The 17,528-nt window shown below is 37.3% G+C and overlaps 6 protein-coding genes and 1 non-coding gene across 10 annotated transcripts; 4 read left to right on the plus strand and 3 right to left on the minus strand.

The window, feature by feature from the left end:
* Positions 1–670: 670 nt before the first annotated feature.
* On the minus strand, positions 671–1,195 carry cnc-2 (CaeNaCin (Caenorhabditis bacteriocin); the record flags this gene model as incomplete). 2 transcript variants are annotated; one of them, NM_071017.7, is made up of 2 exons in its annotated part: positions 671–954; positions 1,120–1,195. In NM_071017.7, 2 exons carry the CDS (start codon positions 1,178–1,180, stop codon positions 797–799), a joined length of 219 nt encoding a protein of 72 aa, NP_503418.1. In that variant the 3' UTR covers positions 671–796. The 2 variants fall into 2 exon arrangements, with proteins under 2 accessions (NP_503418.1, NP_001300172.1); NM_001313243.2 differs by having other exon boundaries at positions 675–924; positions 1,120–1,180.
* A 1,444-nt stretch (positions 1,196–2,639) lies between these two features.
* On the plus strand, positions 2,640–5,346 carry srj-23 (the record flags this gene model as incomplete). Of its 2 annotated transcripts, NM_001028902.1 has the most annotated exons (6): positions 2,640–2,828; positions 2,875–2,934; positions 2,983–3,177; positions 3,367–3,483; positions 3,976–4,247; positions 5,154–5,346. In NM_001028902.1, the coding sequence occupies 6 exons, from the start codon at positions 2,640–2,642 to the stop codon at positions 5,344–5,346; spliced, it is 1,026 nt and encodes a 341-aa protein (NP_001024073.1). The 2 variants fall into 2 exon arrangements, with proteins under 2 accessions (NP_001024073.1, NP_001024072.1); NM_001028901.3 differs by lacking the exon at positions 3,976–4,247 and having other exon boundaries at positions 5,154–5,324.
* A 601-nt stretch (positions 5,347–5,947) lies between these two features.
* Positions 5,948–5,968, minus strand: 21ur-14524. Its single transcript, NR_068607.1, has one exon.
* Positions 5,969–6,067: 99 nt separating this feature from the next.
* chil-14 (Glyco_18 domain-containing protein) lies at positions 6,068–7,652 on the plus strand (the record flags this gene model as incomplete). Of its 2 annotated transcripts, none has more annotated exons than NM_071019.5 (6): positions 6,068–6,157; positions 6,222–6,359; positions 6,570–6,946; positions 7,002–7,115; positions 7,160–7,471; positions 7,517–7,652. In NM_071019.5, the coding sequence occupies 6 exons, from the start codon at positions 6,068–6,070 to the stop codon at positions 7,650–7,652; spliced, it is 1,167 nt and encodes a 388-aa protein (NP_503420.3). The 2 variants fall into 2 exon arrangements, with proteins under 2 accessions (NP_503420.3, NP_001300171.1); NM_001313242.3 differs by having other exon boundaries at positions 7,160–7,393.
* Positions 7,653–11,374: 3,722 nt separating this feature from the next.
* hacd-1 (3-hydroxyacyl-CoA dehydrogenase) lies at positions 11,375–12,619 on the plus strand. The gene is made up of 4 exons (NM_071020.10): positions 11,375–11,666; positions 11,789–11,892; positions 11,939–12,345; positions 12,401–12,619. The coding sequence occupies exons 1-4, from the start codon at positions 11,394–11,396 to the stop codon at positions 12,514–12,516; spliced, it is 900 nt and encodes a 299-aa protein (NP_503421.1). The 5' UTR covers positions 11,375–11,393; the 3' UTR covers positions 12,517–12,619.
* Positions 12,620–13,016: 397 nt separating this feature from the next.
* fpn-1.2 (Solute carrier family 40 member) lies at positions 13,017–15,705 on the minus strand. The gene is made up of 6 exons (NM_071021.3): positions 15,559–15,705; positions 15,276–15,429; positions 14,884–14,946; positions 14,611–14,831; positions 13,886–14,558; positions 13,017–13,388 (listed from the first exon to the last, which is right to left on the minus strand). Exons 1-6 carry the CDS (start codon positions 15,649–15,651, stop codon positions 13,069–13,071), a joined length of 1,524 nt encoding a protein of 507 aa, NP_503422.2. The 5' UTR covers positions 15,652–15,705; the 3' UTR covers positions 13,017–13,068.
* Positions 15,706–15,995: 290 nt separating this feature from the next.
* On the plus strand, positions 15,996–17,366 carry pqn-54 (Prion-like-(Q/N-rich)-domain-bearing protein). Its single transcript, NM_071022.6, has 3 exons — positions 15,996–16,073; positions 16,124–16,294; positions 16,339–17,366. Exons 1-3 carry the CDS (start codon positions 16,020–16,022, stop codon positions 17,278–17,280), a joined length of 1,167 nt encoding a protein of 388 aa, NP_503423.1. The 5' UTR covers positions 15,996–16,019; the 3' UTR covers positions 17,281–17,366.
* The last annotated feature ends 162 nt before the right edge of the window (positions 17,367–17,528 follow it).

Below are 17,528 nucleotides of genomic sequence, written 5' to 3' on the forward strand. Positions count from 1 at the left end.
CTTTGGTCTCGAAATGACCAAATATCACAATAAAACGTTTCAAACAATTTTTTGAAATTTTTATATTTACTGTCAAAAAGTGACAATTACTCTGTTTTTGCCACTCATAATTTTGGAAGTCGACCGAAACAATTTTTTTTTAACATTTTTCATACGGTAATTTTGCTTCAATTATTTGTGTTAAAACATGGTAGAGGTCGGAACACGCGAAATTAATTTAGATTTCCTCAAAAGCTCATGTTTCAAAAACTTTGACCGGAAATTATAAAACATCTAAAATTTTTTGGGGTGTTTTATCATGTTATTCGGTAGTTTTAAAACATTATGAATGTATTTAAACCCAATCTAAATCGCTTAATATTGTCTGTAATGAAAGTTTTTAACTTAATTGGAACAATAAATAAGATGAAATGAAATGAAATAAATCTTTTAATGTCTTTAAATGAGTTTCAACATCTTTTTTGCACTTGATAAATTTTGGTAGCTGTGAATGTTTTTATTTCACACCGGACAGCCCATAGCAAAGTTCCGTGATTTTTTTCCGGGTTAGGTTTTTATTTTCTCACAAGTAAAGAGTCTCACGCTCAGAGTATATCATAGTAGTCTAGTACACACAATGTATTTTTTCCAGGACATTTTTCCAATTTGAATTATAACTCTTGTAACTCTTCAAGCAACAAAACAAATTTATTTTCAAGTTAATTTCCATAAGAGATCTAATAAAGCACTACCATCACGGCAACATTGGAATGTAGAAAAAGTGAGCATTGCAAAAAAGAATGAAAAGAATGAATGATTACTTGCCCATGAGCATTCCAAGGAGTCCAGGGCGATACATTCCCATGCCTCCCATGCCCATACCGTAACCCATTCCATATGGACGCATTCCGTAGCCGCCCATCATTCCTGGATATCCTCCATAACCTCCCATCATTCCTGGGTATCCTCCATAACCTGAAATGTTTTTATTTTTATTAAAAGTTTACTTGGACATAGGCTATGAAAAATGAACTGGGAAAAAAATCTATTTTAAAAGTTTCAGTCTTGTGTGGGTGAATGAGTCTCAAATATATTTGCAGACTATTATAATAGAACTGTTTTTTTAAACTGAAAGCTTACCATATTGAGCGGTAGAGAAGGCGATGAGAGCGACCAAAAGAATTAGGATGGAACGAATCATTTTTGATTTGAAACTGATTTACAAACCGTCGTTCATACTCTTTTATACCGATCCGATGGTGGTGATCTATTCCATTGATACTCACAACTGATATGTATTTGACGAACCAAATGATGACGTCGATCCGTGATTTGAAATCGAACTACGGCTACTTATCATTAGTTTGGTCAAGGGGCTTTGCGTCATCTTGATAGATGAACACATGTGTTGTCTGTCTTGCATAGGGTTCAGTTGGTCACAAATTGTATGATTTACCGTAACCTGACCAGAAACCGCCCACAGTTAACGAAAAAACACGTGAGTTATACGATCGTTTCCACGTGTTTTACATTGTTTTCACATGACGTTTGTTTTTCAAAATGAGCCAAAATTGTTTGGGCCAATGAGCAAAGGTAGGAGTACTGTAGGATTACTGTAGTTTTGGAAAAAATGAGTTCTTGACTTTTGAAGGGGTATTGATTTGGGTTTAGTGAAGAGATGTGGTCGGGGTACTGTAGGCTTACTGTTGGGGTTTCTTGGCGGGTATTCAAATTTTCTAAGTAAAATCAAAATATTCGCAGGAAATTAAAATTTTTTGGGAAAAAATTTTGGCGGAAAATTCAAATTTTCTGATAGTGAGAAAATTTTTTGCCGGGAATTCAAATTTTTTGGGAACAAATTTTGGCGGGAAATTTAAATTTCCAGAGAAAAAATTTGTCAGGAAACTGAAATTTGGTTTGGAAAAAATTTGGCGGGAAATTCAAACTTTGTGAGAAAAATTTTTGGCGAGAAATTTAAATTTTCTGAGAAATATACGTATCTTTGAACAAACCTTGAAGTTTTTTGATATGCAATTATAAAAAACGGTATGTTAATAATTAGTAAAACTTCACGGTATAGTGGTGTTTAGCAGTACCCAAAAGTTTTTGGTTCCGCGATTTATTCTAGAACTGATATTTAGAGAGTAGGTCGCCTTTTATGTAGCCTTGCAGAAAAATCTATCCTTTCAGGTAAGGCTCACAAACTGGGTCGCCTGAGAGGAACAAACCTCTTTTTTATTAAATTTTCCGACTTGCAAATCTCTTCTTCCAAAAAAAAACTCTATTTCGCTAATTGAAATTTTCTAGATTTTTTGTATGTTCACATGAATACATTCATTGAACTATTTATTATTTTTAATAATGGGACAGCTTAGAGAAGTAGAGGGATACATATAATGTTACTTGAGCTCTCCTTGGGGATAAATTAGAAAAATAACAAATGTCATGTTTCTGTGAGAACAGAAATAAAAAATATATGTTTATCAATTTGTCGCTGAAATTTTTATTGTACGGCTACTAGACTACTTCACAGACAGGAACCACTAGTTATTTCCGGAGTTGTCAAAAATGTATAGTCACTTTGTATAAAAACTATATTATGACTTCAGACAACAGCTTTCAGGTTTTCCAAAAGTAACCGATCATTCACTTGGTCTCCAATGTATACCAGCTGGGCTCATCACTATGTTCCAAAGTTTAATGGATGCTGTGCGTTTTTGGTAAACCCGCTGTTCATTTTTTGCATCCTGAAAGACAACAAACTGCAATTGGGGAATTATCGATGGCTACTACTTTATTTTGCAATTTTCAACATGGCTTGTTCTTTGTGTGACATGCTTGTTCCTGTGGTAGGCTATATTCTGAACCATTTATGTAGATACAATTATTTTTCAGTGTGTTCACAATTATCGCTACGCGTTTTCAGTTTTTACAGCTGGCGGACCATTTCAAGAAGTAACTTGAATTTATCTGACATTTCTACAATCAATCAAAACTTTTCAGTATTCGGAGTTCAACCAGTTCATCATCGCGTTCAGATGTAGTTTCATCGCTGCCACGTATGCAATTCTACATGCTCACTTCACCTATCGCTTCATGGTTTTGTTCAAGAACAAGGCTCTCGCCAAATATTTCATGCCGTACGGCTTGATTTTAACAGTTCTTTATTGCATTCTTCATATGATTTACTGGGTGATTGTGAGTGTTTTCTATAATACATAGCAGGGGTGGGAGGCAATTGCCGTTTGGCAAATTGGCTATCGTTTGTCTATTTGCCGGAAATTTTTTTATTCCGGCAACTTGCCGGTTTGCCGGAAAACCCGTTTGCCGCTCACGCCTGATACATGAATAGATGTCATTTTTCAAAAAGATTGGAGAGGGTTTCAGACATGCTACGTATATATTGGTGCGGATATGGAGCGGAAGCTGTACATGCATGATACAATAATGGATGTCTACGGTGTGGAGTCAACCAAGCTTAACATGATAGTGGCACTTTATCGGGTGAGTTGTTGATTAAGTTTGCGTGTGATATTTGATGCAACAGTAAGGTTTTAACCCCAAAAATCAACTTATTGTACCAAGTGTAGGTGTGTGTGTGTGACGTCACATTTTACAGTGAAAAACAATCGCCGAAATATGTGGTGATGATCAAACGGAAGTGTGATATACTCTGAGTAGGCTTAGGCGTAGGCTTAGATGTAGGCTTACAAGGCGGTGGAGAAAAAAAGAAAAAAAATCCCAGAAATCCAAGGTTCAGAAAATTTTATGGAAATCCAAAAATGAGGCTGGCAGAAAAACCATGAAAAATTGTCCGAAAAGTGCCCAAAAAGGAATAAATTGAAAAAATAGTGACAAAAAGTTTTGCGAGATTGGAACATGACAATCTCATTTCTGAAGGTGTGATCCCAAGTTCATTTTTCTGAAGAGATTGCATTAAAAGCATTATTATCAAAAACGCCATACTTATATTCTCTACATACAAGTCTGTTATAGGAAGGAAGCCAAAATGTGATCAAAAAATCTATAATTGGACTGGTTGCCAATACCATATCTTCAGTTTTTTGCGTTTTTGTTTATGTTACGCTCGGTATATTGATCATCAAGAAATTAGGCAGCAATAGTTTAATAATGAGTAAGAAAACCAAAAAACTGCAAACCCAATTGATGAAGGCACTTATTGTTCAATCGGTTATCCCGACATTTGTCAGTTTTGCTCCTTGCCTGGCGTCTTGGTATCAACCAGTATTCGGTTTCGAATTAGGAAGGTTTGTTCAAATTCATATTTTTGCTCCGATTGAAAAACATGCCATTTTTAGCGCAGAAACTTACAATGAAAGTTGGTAGTTCTGGAAAGTTTCTAGAATTCTCTGTTTGATATCCAAAAATTTTTCAAAGGTGGAGTTGCGCCAGTGCGTAAAATGCGTAAAAAACTACTCATATGGTACCAAAATGACTCAATATCATAAAAAAACTTTTCAAAAAAATTCTGTCAAAAGGTGACAATTGCTCAGTTTTTGCCACTCATAATTTTGGAAGTCGACCAAAAAAAATTGTTTTCTAATACATTTTTTAAACTGTAATTTCGTTTTATCTATTTGCATTAAAACGTTGGGTAGGGGTCGGAACTTCGACCGGAAATTATGAGAAATCTGAAATTTTTTATAGTGTTTCTTACGATATTTGGTAGTTTTGTATCATTAAAAGTGTATTGAGACAAAATCTCCACTGACACTACTCCACCTTTAAGCTGTCAGAAAATGCGGTGTCACCAGGTAAAGTTATTTAGTACTCGGCATTTGGCTCTAGCTTCTTGCCAAAGTTTGGCCCAAAAAATATAAACTTGAATCAAAAGTTGGCAAAACTTGGATTCAGGTGTCATCAAAGTTTAACCCAAGTTTCACCCAACTCTTGCCAAACTTTGGCCCAAACTTTTCTTGTTTCGCTTCAAACTCAGGTAGGTTTTTAAAGAGTTGGGTGTAACTTGTGTTAAACTTTGGTAAAGCCTGAATACAAGTTTTGCCAAAGTCTTGCCTATCTTTTGCCCAAGTTTAGCCAACTTCTGATCCAAGTTATTATTTTTTGGGCCAAACTTTGGCAAGAAGCTAGAGCCAAATGCCGAGTAGTCTCTAAAAAAAACAATTACCATATATTACATCTATTATACATTTCAGAGCAGTTTATCACACTTCTTCCGTCCTAGTATCCGCATTTCCATTCTTCGATCCCACCGCCATCATTTTCTTTGTTCCAACGTTCCGCAAGCGATGCAAGGAATTATTGTGTTTCAATTTTCCCATAAAATCAGCAGCTAACAGCAATGCGAAAGAGGAAATTGTCAATGTTTCAGCACAAGTACCAAGCTAATTTTTAGGTTTTATATATTTTTCCTTGATTTTTTAAAGATTATATTTATTCAGTGAGTCAATAAATATTTTATAAATCTTTTACGCGTAATAAGCGTGTCCCTATTTTTTGTTAAACTCTGAAGCCGTGGTAATACGTGTAATTGAGCATTGTTTGAAATTTTTTTTTTTGGAATTATTTTTTTCAATTTCAACTTCCGATAATTGATAGTCAGCAAAATATATTTTTTAATGTATGTTTTCTCTTTTTTTAAATAATTTTTAACTGCGCAAAAAAACTGGCTTATTTCAACATGATAATCCAACTTTTTTGATTTAAAATAAATATATAAATGTAGAAAAATATTCGTTCTATCTGAAAATAACATTTAATTGTGTTGGAAAGTTTGAAAAAGTTCTCAAATAGTGCCAGAAAGTTGCCGTTTGCCGAAAAAATGACGTTAAAAGTTTTTTGGCGAATGGCGACTTTGGGGCACTATTTGAGGTCTTTTTGCAGCTTTTCAACAAAAATAAATGCTATTTTCAGATAGAACAACTCGTTTCCTACATTTCTATATTAGTTTTAAATGAGCCAGTTTTGTGCATTTGCCGTAAAAATGCCGCACAGCCCTTCTACACACTAATCAAATCTCCTTACAACGATGCTGTTGAAAACGAGCAGGTGAAATGGTCAAAAACGCTCAGATCTTGTTGATATTGAAGAATAATATATTTTCGAAAATATGTATTATAGACTTGCAGTACAACGATTTTTCGATCATTTTTCGACAAGCTCGATGATTCTAAATATTCTTTTATTATTTTTCCCGGTGGTTAGTTTTTTTTTTTTTTTTTTTTCACAAGTTAAATTATGGATGAATAATATAAAATATTCAGGTTTCTGCTGAATTCGACTTCAAGGATCTAAAATGGCAACCTGATTTAATCACAAAAGAATCAATTCTTCAAAATAACGGGAAATTAACGGTGGAGCCACTTTTCGAAGGAATGACGCAACTTGCTTTTGTCACACCGGTGGGTGTTAAAAGTTATTTGAAAATTTGTGTGCGCCGCTGTGTGTGTGTGTGTAGCGAAGTGCAAAATCTGGTTTTTTAGAAGCGGCCGACACGTTCGGGGTTCCGCGCCGCACTATGCATGCGGCGTGGGTGACGCCGTGAGGCCGGCGGAGGCTCCGTGCGGCAAGTGCGGCGACCTCATGGGAGCCACAAAAAAATCAGTTTGCAGTGGAATCCACGTGGCTTCATGCTTGCTCGCAAGCGAGCCGCCCGTCTCACATATATTAGTCCTGTTTGGTTTCGTGTTCATCCACTATTCGATACGGACCAAGAACTATCAGACGTGGGAATCTACGGCAAAAAGGATATCAATCCCGATTTTATTCGAGCACTACGAAAATCGAATCCTGACATCAAAATTGTGCCACGTTTCTATTTCGACGAGTTCAAATCGGCGATCTTAAAGGAATTTGTCGTTAAAGAGGCGCTGGCTCAAAAAGTCGGACAAACTCTTGCCAACTTCTGTCACAAGCACGGTTTCGATGGATTGGTCATCGATTTGTACAGCACATTTGTCGATGTGATCGCAAATTCGGAATTCAGATTGTAAGAAGAATCTAAAATTTATTATATTTTTTCTAGAGAAATAAATAAATTTCAGAGACGCGCTGGAGACTATTGAGCACATTGGAAAAGTTATTAGGAAGAATGAGCTCACCGCAATTCTATCCTTCCCTGCAGTTGTTAACGTCATTGAAGAGGAAAACGGAAGCCCGTTGGTTTTTCGTTATCCTGGCTTTGAAATTTTATTACTTTCAGAAAAAGCGTCTTCTTTATTAGTTCAGAAGAATGCAGTGGCTTAGTTGCTGCCTATTATCATCTCCAGCTTTGGACGTACACGGATGCACTGAAAGGAAGCCGAAAATATGTCAACGACGAGTTCATTTATCACAATCTTCATCACTGCGGATTCTCGCCAAAACTCATGATTGGAATCAACTTCTATGGAATTGAGCTCAATTTGAAAGGCGCGACTACAATCACAGCTAAAAGGTTCTTACAAGTTCTTAAGGGGGAGGATTCGGTTTTCAAGTTCAATGAGGAGAGCAAAGAGCATATGCTACTTTTTGAGTGTGGTTGAAATAGTTGAAAACTGAAAAAAAACTTATCTTCCAGACGCAATAAATCCACAATAATTTTCCCGACTCTTACAACTCTGGAGCATCGAATCGCGTTAGCAAAAAAGTTCAACGCGAGTATCTCCATCTGGGATTACGGACCAGGACTGGACTATTTTACTAATTTGGTTTAAACTTCAAGCATCGTGTAAATTGTATAAACTTTTCATAATCATATGAATAATATCGTCCTAAACCGGAATTACTGCCCTGCAAACATCAATTGGAAATAGTGGTGCGATCACCCCATCTTCAAAAACCTACCGTAACCCGTTTCGAACACGTGAACAGTCTGTGCTCTGCGTGCTCTCTGGGTGGACGGCCGGTTATCAATGGGCTCTAAAAGTTCTTTAAGCTTTGTTTGTGGTAGATCAGAGATTGACAATTTGGGGAGTTGAGTTTTGAGTGTTCTTTGAGTTGATTTTTAAGAAAAAAAGTTTAGGAGATGAAGTGATAAAAGAAACACAGATGTCAGTTACTAGAAAAAAATCTTCGTGAATTAATTCAGCATTACAATTTACAATCAGACCATACTAGGCATAGAAATGCGTATTTATCAGTTAACCATGTGGCGATCAGACCATTTTCATTTGGCGAGGAGCGGAAACAGTGAGTTGGGTGTTCTCTGTGGAAAGATTCAATTTTTGATGAAAAAAATATTTTTCAATAGTAAAAACCGGGGCCCAAAAAAATCGAAAACCGAGATTCTAGAATTTTCACCACTATGATTTTTTTAGCCGATTTATCAGGTCGTCCCATAAGTTTTTGTACTTTTTCAAAACTTTTTTAACAAGTTCTAAACTGACAGAACAAAATCGAATCTTTTATAAATGCGCATGTATAGTATGTACTACTTGTCAAAAATTTTATGCGTCATTTGAAGATCCTCCTGATAACAATCACGGAAACCGGAGCCAAAAATAGCGACATACCCAAATAATGGGAGGTGTTTTCCTTCGTCCTGCTATTCACAGGGAATTAATCAATGAACATGAAAACGTAGTATTAGTAAAGATAATGGTTCAAAATACATGGTCAGTATAGTTAAAATTATCATTAGCACTTATTAGCCGTTTTGGACGTGGACTATTTGGCTCATGTTTATCAACCACTGAGTGAACATCTTCATGGAATAATTTCTCACTAAAAGTGATGGGATTATTTTAATTTTTGTTTCTTATTTTATATAACAATACTTGCATAGTACAAATATAAACTTTGTTTTACTTGCTGATTTCTCAACCATAAGTTAGAAGCCCAACACTATAAATGCCGGGTATCACATGAGGTTGGCCATGTAGATTGTTTGAACGAAGAGGCCACCAGTAAAGTTTTTTATTTTATTTATGATACATAGATTCACTTCTAAATAACACTAGACTTAATTATCTATCTTTCATTCCGAGGACTAAATGGACCAATATATGCTTCAATCACTCCTATAGCCAATTGTTAAAAAGTACAAAATAGTGTGGTTACAAAATTCTCAATTATAACATTTCCCCATGACTGAAAAAATTAAACTTTTTTTAAATTTTGACTGCACATGATGTGCACTTATCGTAAACATAAACAATGCACCCGTTCCATTCTCAGCGGCTTCGCAGGAATCAAAAACTCGGACGCCCTATTTAATTGGCCTCAACAATTGTGTTTAGCTACAGTAGTTTTTCCGGAATAGTTATACTAAATTTATAATTATTTAAAACAAGAGTGTGGAAGCATCTACTTGACAGTATATATTAACCATTACTTTAAGCTATGGATGGTGTAGAATAAACTCCAGAAGGAATGGTGTAAAAAGCTGATTCTATAGTTACTCGTTTTTCTAAAGAACCGCGGGGGCCTGGGATGTCAGAGTTATGTTGCATTAAGGTGACAAGTTGGTGACATGCTACCATAAATATAAAATCTTAGAATTGTCCGAAAAAGTTTTGTGGATAATTCGAAAAAAAGTACAAAAACTTATGGGACGACCTGATACAAAGGCACAAAGCACATTTTTGAATAGTTAACAAGCGCTCAGTCATGATGGTATCGTTTGAATTGGAATTAAAAGTTTTGAAGTGGCCTAGAAAAAGCGAAAACTAGGCCAAACCTCAAAAATGGTATTAATTCAAACATGTGATTAAGAAGCAAGTTTCAAAGTGTCACTGGGGTTTCTTTAAAAATTAGAAAACCCTCGGTAATTAACAACGAATGGGATCATTAGCAGAAATTTTTTTTTTAATCTGTGGTTAACTCGGCCACCCATATTTTTTGAGGCCGGCCACGGGCCGAACTTTATCTTACAGTTTAATGAAGTCAAAGGCAGAGTAGCGCCAATGGGAAAGTTTTGCAAACCTTTCCTATGATGCCAAAATGGCCAATGTGGCAGTTACTGAATTTTTGCCACTTTTTGAGAAATTTATAGCATTGTCGCTTGTTCGAATACTAATATAAAATTCAAACTTATTTTTGATTGACGACGTATAAAAAAACGAATTAATCGAGTTAAAAACTTCTCGAAAAAATTTTGGCACTTTTTTTTGTGCAGTAAAAAAGTAGTGAAATCTCAGCAATTTTAAGTGCAAAAATATATTATAAAATAGAAGTTTTTCAAGTAGGAACTCCAAGTCTAATTTTGGAACAAATAATTTCAAATTTTTGAGAATGTCGTGTAAAATTTTAACTTGTTGAATGCATTCATAGTGTAATTAATCAAAAAAAAATCGTTCAGTTTTAAGCCACCATAGGTGTTTTAAAAAATTGCATTGCCTCTTGGAAAAAAAAAACATATTGTTCAGTTTTTAATTATTTGTTCTACTAAAACAACATAGTCTCATTGATTCTTGAGTCTAGTTTCCATTGGAACTACTACAACAAATGTAACCAATTGAAATTGTCATCCCGATGGAAATTGCTCCCAATTGTTCAATGTTTTCCGATCTTCTTCTGCAACGTTTTCAAAGCAACTACTACTACAACAACGATGTCAGCTGACTTTTGGAGTACTTTTAGTCATCAAAAAAAAAAGTCTTGAACCATATAAACAAGATGACAAATAGATCAGAAGCTCCGCCCCACGTTTGGGGCAATCGCCATAACCGAAGAACCAACAGTCTCCGGAACCGAAAAACGGGAAACTCCCCCTTTTTCAAAGCACTCATGATTTTTTCTGGAGTCTTATCAGCAACTTTTAGAGCAACACGTTATCTTTGTAAAACAGCCCACTCTCCTGTTCACATGCCATTTTTTGTGTATAAAAAGACGACTATTCCTCTAGTTCTTCGATACTTTTGTAATAAAATTGTCTAGTTTGTGAAAAATAGTTTGCAATCATTTAATTTCGTTCATTTTTAACCTTTTTTGTTAACCACTTTTTAAAATCGAATTTTTAAGGTTCGGCCAATTTTTTGTTGACAAATCCGGCAATTCGGCAAACTTCCCGTTTGCCGATTAAACTTTCGTTTCCGGCAAAAAATTTCCCGTTTTTTCTAGATATTTTTAAAGAATTATAATTCTATAGCGCACTTTTGAAAATAGATGTAGGGGCATTCAGACAATTTTGCCGTTTTTATCGGCAAATTCGGCAAATTGGCAATTTACCGGTTTGCCGATTTGTCGGAAATTTTCAATTTTGGCAATTTGTGGATTCGCCGGAAATTTTCATTTCCGGCACAATGCCGATTTGCCGAATTGCCGGACTTTTGAGCTTCAGAAGCTCAATGGCTTTTTCCACTTGACCGCGAAAATAGAAAATTAAAAAAAAACCGTTTTTGACAATTTATTTATCATTGCATAAAAAATTGCTCGACTTTTATCCTTTTTATCAAAACATCCATCATTTTTCTTAATTCAACATTTCTCTTTTCAGAAATTTTCCCCCACAAAACATGGTGCAATCCGGAAACGAAAACCCAAAGCCCCTGGTGGCAATTTTTGGCGCCGGAATGATGGGAAGCGGCATCGCACAGGTCTGTCTTCAGGCAGGCTATCCCGTCAATTTGTACGGTAGAAGCGAGAAGAAGCTTTTGGAGGCCAGAGAGACTATCAAGAAAAATCTAATTCGTGTCGCTAGCAAGAAGAAGACCGACGTTCCGATGGAACCAGCAGCCTTGGAGGAAATTGCTCAGATTCAACTTGATTTGCTCCAGATTCATACTGATGTAAGTCTTAAGTTTAAGCTTAGGCTTAAGCTTAGGCTTAAGCTTAGGCTAAGACTGAGGCTTATGCTACACCTTAGGCTGTCTACACCCGGTCTATAAAATCTGGAAGTAAAATATTTCAGATTCCGTCCGCTGCCGAAGATGCTGCAATGGCGATTGAGGCTGTGGCCGAAAACTTGGATCTGAAACTTGACATCTTCCAGACAATTCAGAAAACTTGCCCACAGTGAGCATTAAATTTTTTTAAAACATTTTTATAATTTTTTTTTCAGAAACTGCATGCTTATCACGAACACCTCGTCTCTAAAACTGTCTCAAATGCTCCCAGTTATTCAGAACCCGGCACTATTCGCTGGGCTTCATTTCTTCAACCCTGTTCCAGTGATGAAGCTTGTAGAAGTTGTATCAACTGATGAAACTTCTCCAGAGACCACAAATTTCTTGTTCAACTTCTGCAAAGAAATCAAAAAGCTGCCGGTCGCCGCGAAGGATACTCCTGGATTCATTGTCAACCGGCTATTGATCCCATATCTTATGGACTCCATTCGCATGCTGGAACGTGGAGATGCAACTAAAGAAGATATCGATACAGCCATGCGATTTGGAACTTCTTACCCAATGGGACCAATTGAATTGTGTGACTATGTTGGACTTGATGTTCTGCAGAGCACTTTGAAAAGTGAGATTTACCAACTCCTTTTCTAGGTTTTATTGAACCCTTTCTAATCTTTCAGTCTTCCGCGAAACCATCCCTGGTGACGCCCGTTTTGCACCAATCCCACTTATGGACAAATTGGTCGCTGAAGGAAAGCTTGGCAGAAAAACGAAGCAGGGATTCTACACGTATTGAACACTTTTTGAGCATATTTTTTGTGTACACTACTTGCCAGCTTTTTGATGTATATTTTGCTTCTTACAGGTCATAGTTTCAGAGAAATAAATATTTACATTTGAAGTTTTTGATAATCTAGAATTTTTGTAATAATGTCCATAACATGGAAAATGTCTAAATTGGCACATTGAAGTAATTCCCAAGTTGAAGTAAGTTGTCTCAGGAAAAGTACACTACCGAACTGGTGCAACTCTATATTTACTAAAAATAAATTTCTGGAACAGTTTTTTGGTATTTTTCAAATAAGCTAATATATTTTCTTTGTAATATTCAAGAGCGTATCTATTAAATTTATGTTTTCAAATGTAAATTAGAAATTCTTAAATATTGCCAAAAAATAATTTAAAACAATTTTTTGAAAAACGATTCAAAGATTATTCACAATAAGATTATTGAAAAATATATGATAAGACGTTTGTAAAGTTTAGTTTCAGATCAATAATAAAAATTGTTATATTTTGCTCATGAATTATTTATTTGCTTATAAAAAAATCTTTTAGATAAATTCATCTATAACCTCTCAAATTCTTCTTTCTCTTCTTTTTCCTCCTTCTCTGGTAGTTGTGACAATTTCCTGCCAACCGTTGATAAGCTATTGGTTTTCACCAAGTAATAAATAAAGAACATATGACCACAAGAGACGAACCCGTAAGAAATAAATATACAAATTGCAAAAGTTGCCGGTAATGGGAGAATAATGACTAGAACATCTTTTAAAACGGAGAACGTTTGGCACAACGCGTTGTGCATTCCGAATACTGTATTTCGTTCTCGTTCTGGGATGGTGACTTGCATTATGTGAGTGATAGCCAGATCCAGGCACCACAATCCTGAAAATTGATTATTAAAATTAATTTTTAAAAAATTCCTGATTTTTTTGACATTTCCTAATATGTATTAGTTAAAACTTGAAATTTGACCGGCTTTTCAAGCGGCTGGAAACAATTTTTTTTTTGTAATTACTGTCAAATTTTGAGTACAAAATGTAATTATGTTGCGTTTTCAACTTGAGATTTTTAATTTTTTTAAACCAAAACTTGCCGTCCATCGACTTTAAAATACCTATATGAAGTTAAAACACAAGATAATTACATTGTATACTTAAATTTTGACCATGGTTTCAAAAAAAGATAGTTTCCAGCCGCTTGACAAGTCGGTCAAATTTTCAATTTTAACTAATCTTAGCCCATTTTTTGAGCCGTCATAACTTTTTTTTGAGAATTTTTCAAGGAGTTTCATTATAAAATTAGGAGTTTTCAGACAATTTTGAGCCTGATAAGGTAATAAAAAATTCGACTACACCACCTTAAAAAAAACCCAAACTCACCATATCTTGCGGATGCAATCGCAATCAAGAACACAAAGATGCTGGCCAAACTGACACCATCAGACGAAAAGTGCTTCCAATCAACATGTGGGTCCAAGTTTGTAGCGTTATTCCCGTCGAAAGAGTGAACCATATCGTGCCACCAAGTTCCCATAGTGAAGTTTCCAAAGTATCCACCAAGGTTCATAGGAGATCCCGGGAGGAACACGGATATAACTGCTAGAACCGCAAAAAACTGCTGAACAACCAATCCCAGTAGTCCTGAAGTGGCGACACTGTATCGCTTTTCGAAGAATGCGTAGGAAAACGCTCCAAGGATCGCAGTCACGGATCCATAGGATCTGAATGCTCCGATAACAAATTCCGGAAGCCCTACACTTGAGCCATATCCTACAGCTAATCCATCAAATCCCATCACTGTCATGAATAGAAGACTCATTCCAAATGCAGCTGGGAATGAGATCTGGCACCAGTACGTGTAAACCACAGATTCTTTGAGCCTTGAATTGGCGAATGGGTCTAGCGCTTCATCTTTCTTGTCTTTCTTCACTTGAAGCAGAGGATTGGAGATGTAGATTGCTCTAAGGAAAATGGTTTTTGAAGCCATTGAAACAAGAGAGGCTATACCAAATATTCCAACTGTTTCACGAAGACCAACCCAGGTCACCAGAGCCTTAACTTAGTTTGTTTTTACTTTGGAATTAAAAAGCGAACACAGAACTAACACCAGTTACTAACGGTGCAATAACATTGGTACATTGATCCAATGTCAACAGAGTTGCGTTCATATTCGACAGTGTACCATCATTTCCGAGTACCATAACCCAATCTCTGCCTGTGATGAACTTTTCCGCGTTCAGGAAAAGCCGGTTCACCGCGCATATGCACATTGCTAGAACCAGGCAGACTATGTACCACGGTGACGTGGCATCGATAGACAGACAAGCTTAAAATATTTTAGCTTCGAGTACCTACATCAGTGTCAAATTAGAACTCACTGATAATAAGAGCAGCTGCAGCACAAATACTCAAATTGTTCAACGGTACGACGGTCATGATTGCTGAAATTGAAAACTTGATTTTCTCTTACAAATACTCACGAAATAAGTATTTGATTGTAGTTTTTGTTAGGTCAATGTGATACTTGAACAAATCATTTTTGCAGTAATCGAAATTTGTAAAAATGAATCGTTCACGTGGAGTCAGAACGTCCCATTTTGCTGTGATCTTCGAAAAATGCGAGAGAAGAGACGCAGAGATCTCATCTGATTTTGCATGGTTAAGAGCGTGCTGACGTCACAATTTTTCTGGTAAAATATTCCCATTTGTCGTAGATCGAACCGCAATGAGGCAGGCTGACACCACGGGATCGTTTAGTTGTCTACCGTACCCCGTTTCCTCGAGAGCCCGTCGAAATGCTTTCCTAAATATCCGCTGAGAAACATTTGCAAGACTCCCTCGAAAAGCTGCTCAATGGAAACCACTCTCATACCACCCATCAGGTCCATACAAAGAGAGACACAGAATGACCAAGCCCTGTCTTCCTGTAAATAGTATCGAAAAATTGAATGTTCATGTTTTTCCACATTGAACTAAAAAACAATTTTGAAGTTTATAAAAGTATGCGAATTTCTTTTTTTTTCTTCCTAGTTTTAAATTCCCTCTACACTCACCAAGCATGTCGAAATATAGGCACAATACAAAAATATGCTCGTTTTCGAAAGGGTGCCACTGTTTCGTCGATTATTCGGTTGTTGAAAAGTCATTGTCACAGGAATCAAACTGGAAATCTCTGCACTTCCATCGCCCGCGACACACTTACTGATTTCCATGTTAGCGATAACCTCTATATATTCTGTGATAACGGGCAGGAAGTTCAACAAAGTGTTGGTGCACATACATCATGAATTTTTTCTCTTGTCAATCAAAGATTATTTGAATAGGCCACTCGAGTGCACTGCTCACCGTCTCTTTTTTTTTCATCTTTGCTCGTCTTACCGAACACTTTTTCACGCGATAAATTGTTTGCCGCGCGGCATGAGAAGGCGGAAGATGGTTGGGATAGTTTCAAGCGAGATGGTATATAAGCCCACAATCAAATGGAAATACTCATCCGATACTTTCGGCTCTAATCATGCGCTTCACCTCCCTCGCCATTGCCTTCTTCGCCTGCGCCCTAGTGGTGTCTGTAAGTTGTGCAAGATCTAAAAATTTGAGTCTACGAATATTAATTTTCAGGGCAATGTGCTTCGTGAGAAGAGACAATGCGGATGTGCTCAACCCCAGCAGAGCCAATGCTCGTGCCAACAGGTTCAACAGACTCAATCGTGCTCGTGCCAATCTGCTCCAGTTCAGCAACAATCCCCATCATGCTCTTGCGCTCAACCACAACAAACCCAGAATGTTCAGGTTACTAGCAAACTTATGCTATAGCTCCAAAGAGAGACTTTCAGGTCCAAACCACTCAATGTGCTCCAGCTTGCCAACAGAGCTGCACCCAACAATGCCAGGCTGCACCATCGGTAGCCCAGTGCCAGCCACAATGCCAACAGCAGTGCCAATCCCAGTGCGCTCCAATGTACAATCCACCAGCCACCACCACACCAGCTCCAGTCGTCCAATGCCAGCCAATGTGCCAACAGCAGTGCCAATCCACCTGTGTTCAGCAACAACAACCAGCTTCCCAATGCCAGCCACAATGCCAGCAACAGTGCAACGTTGCCTGCGATGCTCCAGCCACATCCACTCAGGCACCACAAGTAGTCCACATCCAACTCGAGATCCAACAGGCTCAAGCTCAATGCCAACCACAGTGCCAGCAACAGTGTCAATCATCCTGCACCCAACAACAACAGCCAGCTAACCAGTGCAATTCGGCTTGTAACAGCCAGTGCTCCAACATTTGCCAACAAACTGCTCAAGCCACTCAACAGGTCTACAACCAGAACTCTAACACCAACACCCAAATGTACAATCCATACAACAACAACAACCAAGGTTCCGGATCCGCCAACTGCGCCCCAGCCTGCCAGCCAGCCTGTGACAACTCCTGCACTTCTCAGACTCCAGCTCCAATGTACAACCCATACGATGCCAGCACATCCGCCCCAGCATCTTCCCAAGCTGTGATCCAAATCGTTCTCCAATCCTCCGTCGCCCAGTCCTCCCAGTGTACTCCACAATGCGAGCAGTCGTGCCAGCAGCAATGCGTTCAGCAACAACAACCAGCCGCTCAGTGCCAGTCTGCCTGCCAGGACTCGTGCTCCAGCTCCTGCCAAGCCGCTCAGCCAGCGACTACGGCTTGCCAGCAGAGCCCACAAAGCCCACAAAACTCGTGCTCCTGCCAAGCTAACTACTCTCCATGCGGAAATGGACAGTGCTGTAGAAGAAAGTGAACGGACTCTGAACAATGACTTCAAGTTTTTGTATATAATGAAACCAATTAGTTTCACAAGAACTTAATAAACAACTTTGATATTTTAATTGATTTACATTATTTGGTTTTTTATTGTCTAGAAAATGAACAATGACTACAAAACTTATAGCTGGCTCACAGTTTATTGACTAGATTAGCACTAAAAAATAACATGGCCGCTTTTCAAGGAAAGGTTTTTATTTTATTTTATTTTTTAATGTCAGACTT

This window comes from Caenorhabditis elegans, chromosome V, assembly GCF_000002985.6.
Source record: "Caenorhabditis elegans chromosome V".
Taxonomy (NCBI): Eukaryota; Metazoa; Nematoda; class Chromadorea; order Rhabditida; family Rhabditidae; genus Caenorhabditis; species Caenorhabditis elegans.

Excerpts from the sequence above, each read along its gene's own strand:
- fpn-1.2 (NM_071021.3), bottom strand. The coding sequence starts at position 15,651 with ATGACTTTTCAACAACCGAATAATCGACGAAACAGTGGCACCCTTTCG. Across the intron at positions 14,832-14,883 it reads TGCAGCTGCTCTTATTATCA|CTTGTCTGTCTATCGATGCC; the intron begins GTGAGTTCTAAT and ends AAATATTTTAAG. Across the intron at positions 13,389-13,885 it reads GATTGCATCCGCAAGATATG|GATTGTGGTGCCTGGATCTG; the intron begins GTGAGTTTGGGT and ends ATCAATTTTCAG.
- hacd-1 (NM_071020.10), top strand. The coding sequence starts at position 11,394 with ATGGTGCAATCCGGAAACGAAAACCCAAAGCCCCTGGTGGCAATTTTT. Across the intron at positions 11,667-11,788 it reads TGCTCCAGATTCATACTGAT|ATTCCGTCCGCTGCCGAAGA; the intron begins GTAAGTCTTAAG and ends AAAATATTTCAG. Across the intron at positions 12,346-12,400 it reads TCTGCAGAGCACTTTGAAAA|TCTTCCGCGAAACCATCCCT; the intron begins GTGAGATTTACC and ends CTAATCTTTCAG.
- pqn-54 (NM_071022.6), top strand. The coding sequence starts at position 16,020 with ATGCGCTTCACCTCCCTCGCCATTGCCTTCTTCGCCTGCGCCCTAGTG. Across the intron at positions 16,074-16,123 it reads CCTGCGCCCTAGTGGTGTCT|GGCAATGTGCTTCGTGAGAA; the intron begins GTAAGTTGTGCA and ends ATTAATTTTCAG. Across the intron at positions 16,295-16,338 it reads AACAAACCCAGAATGTTCAG|GTCCAAACCACTCAATGTGC; the intron begins GTTACTAGCAAA and ends AGAGACTTTCAG.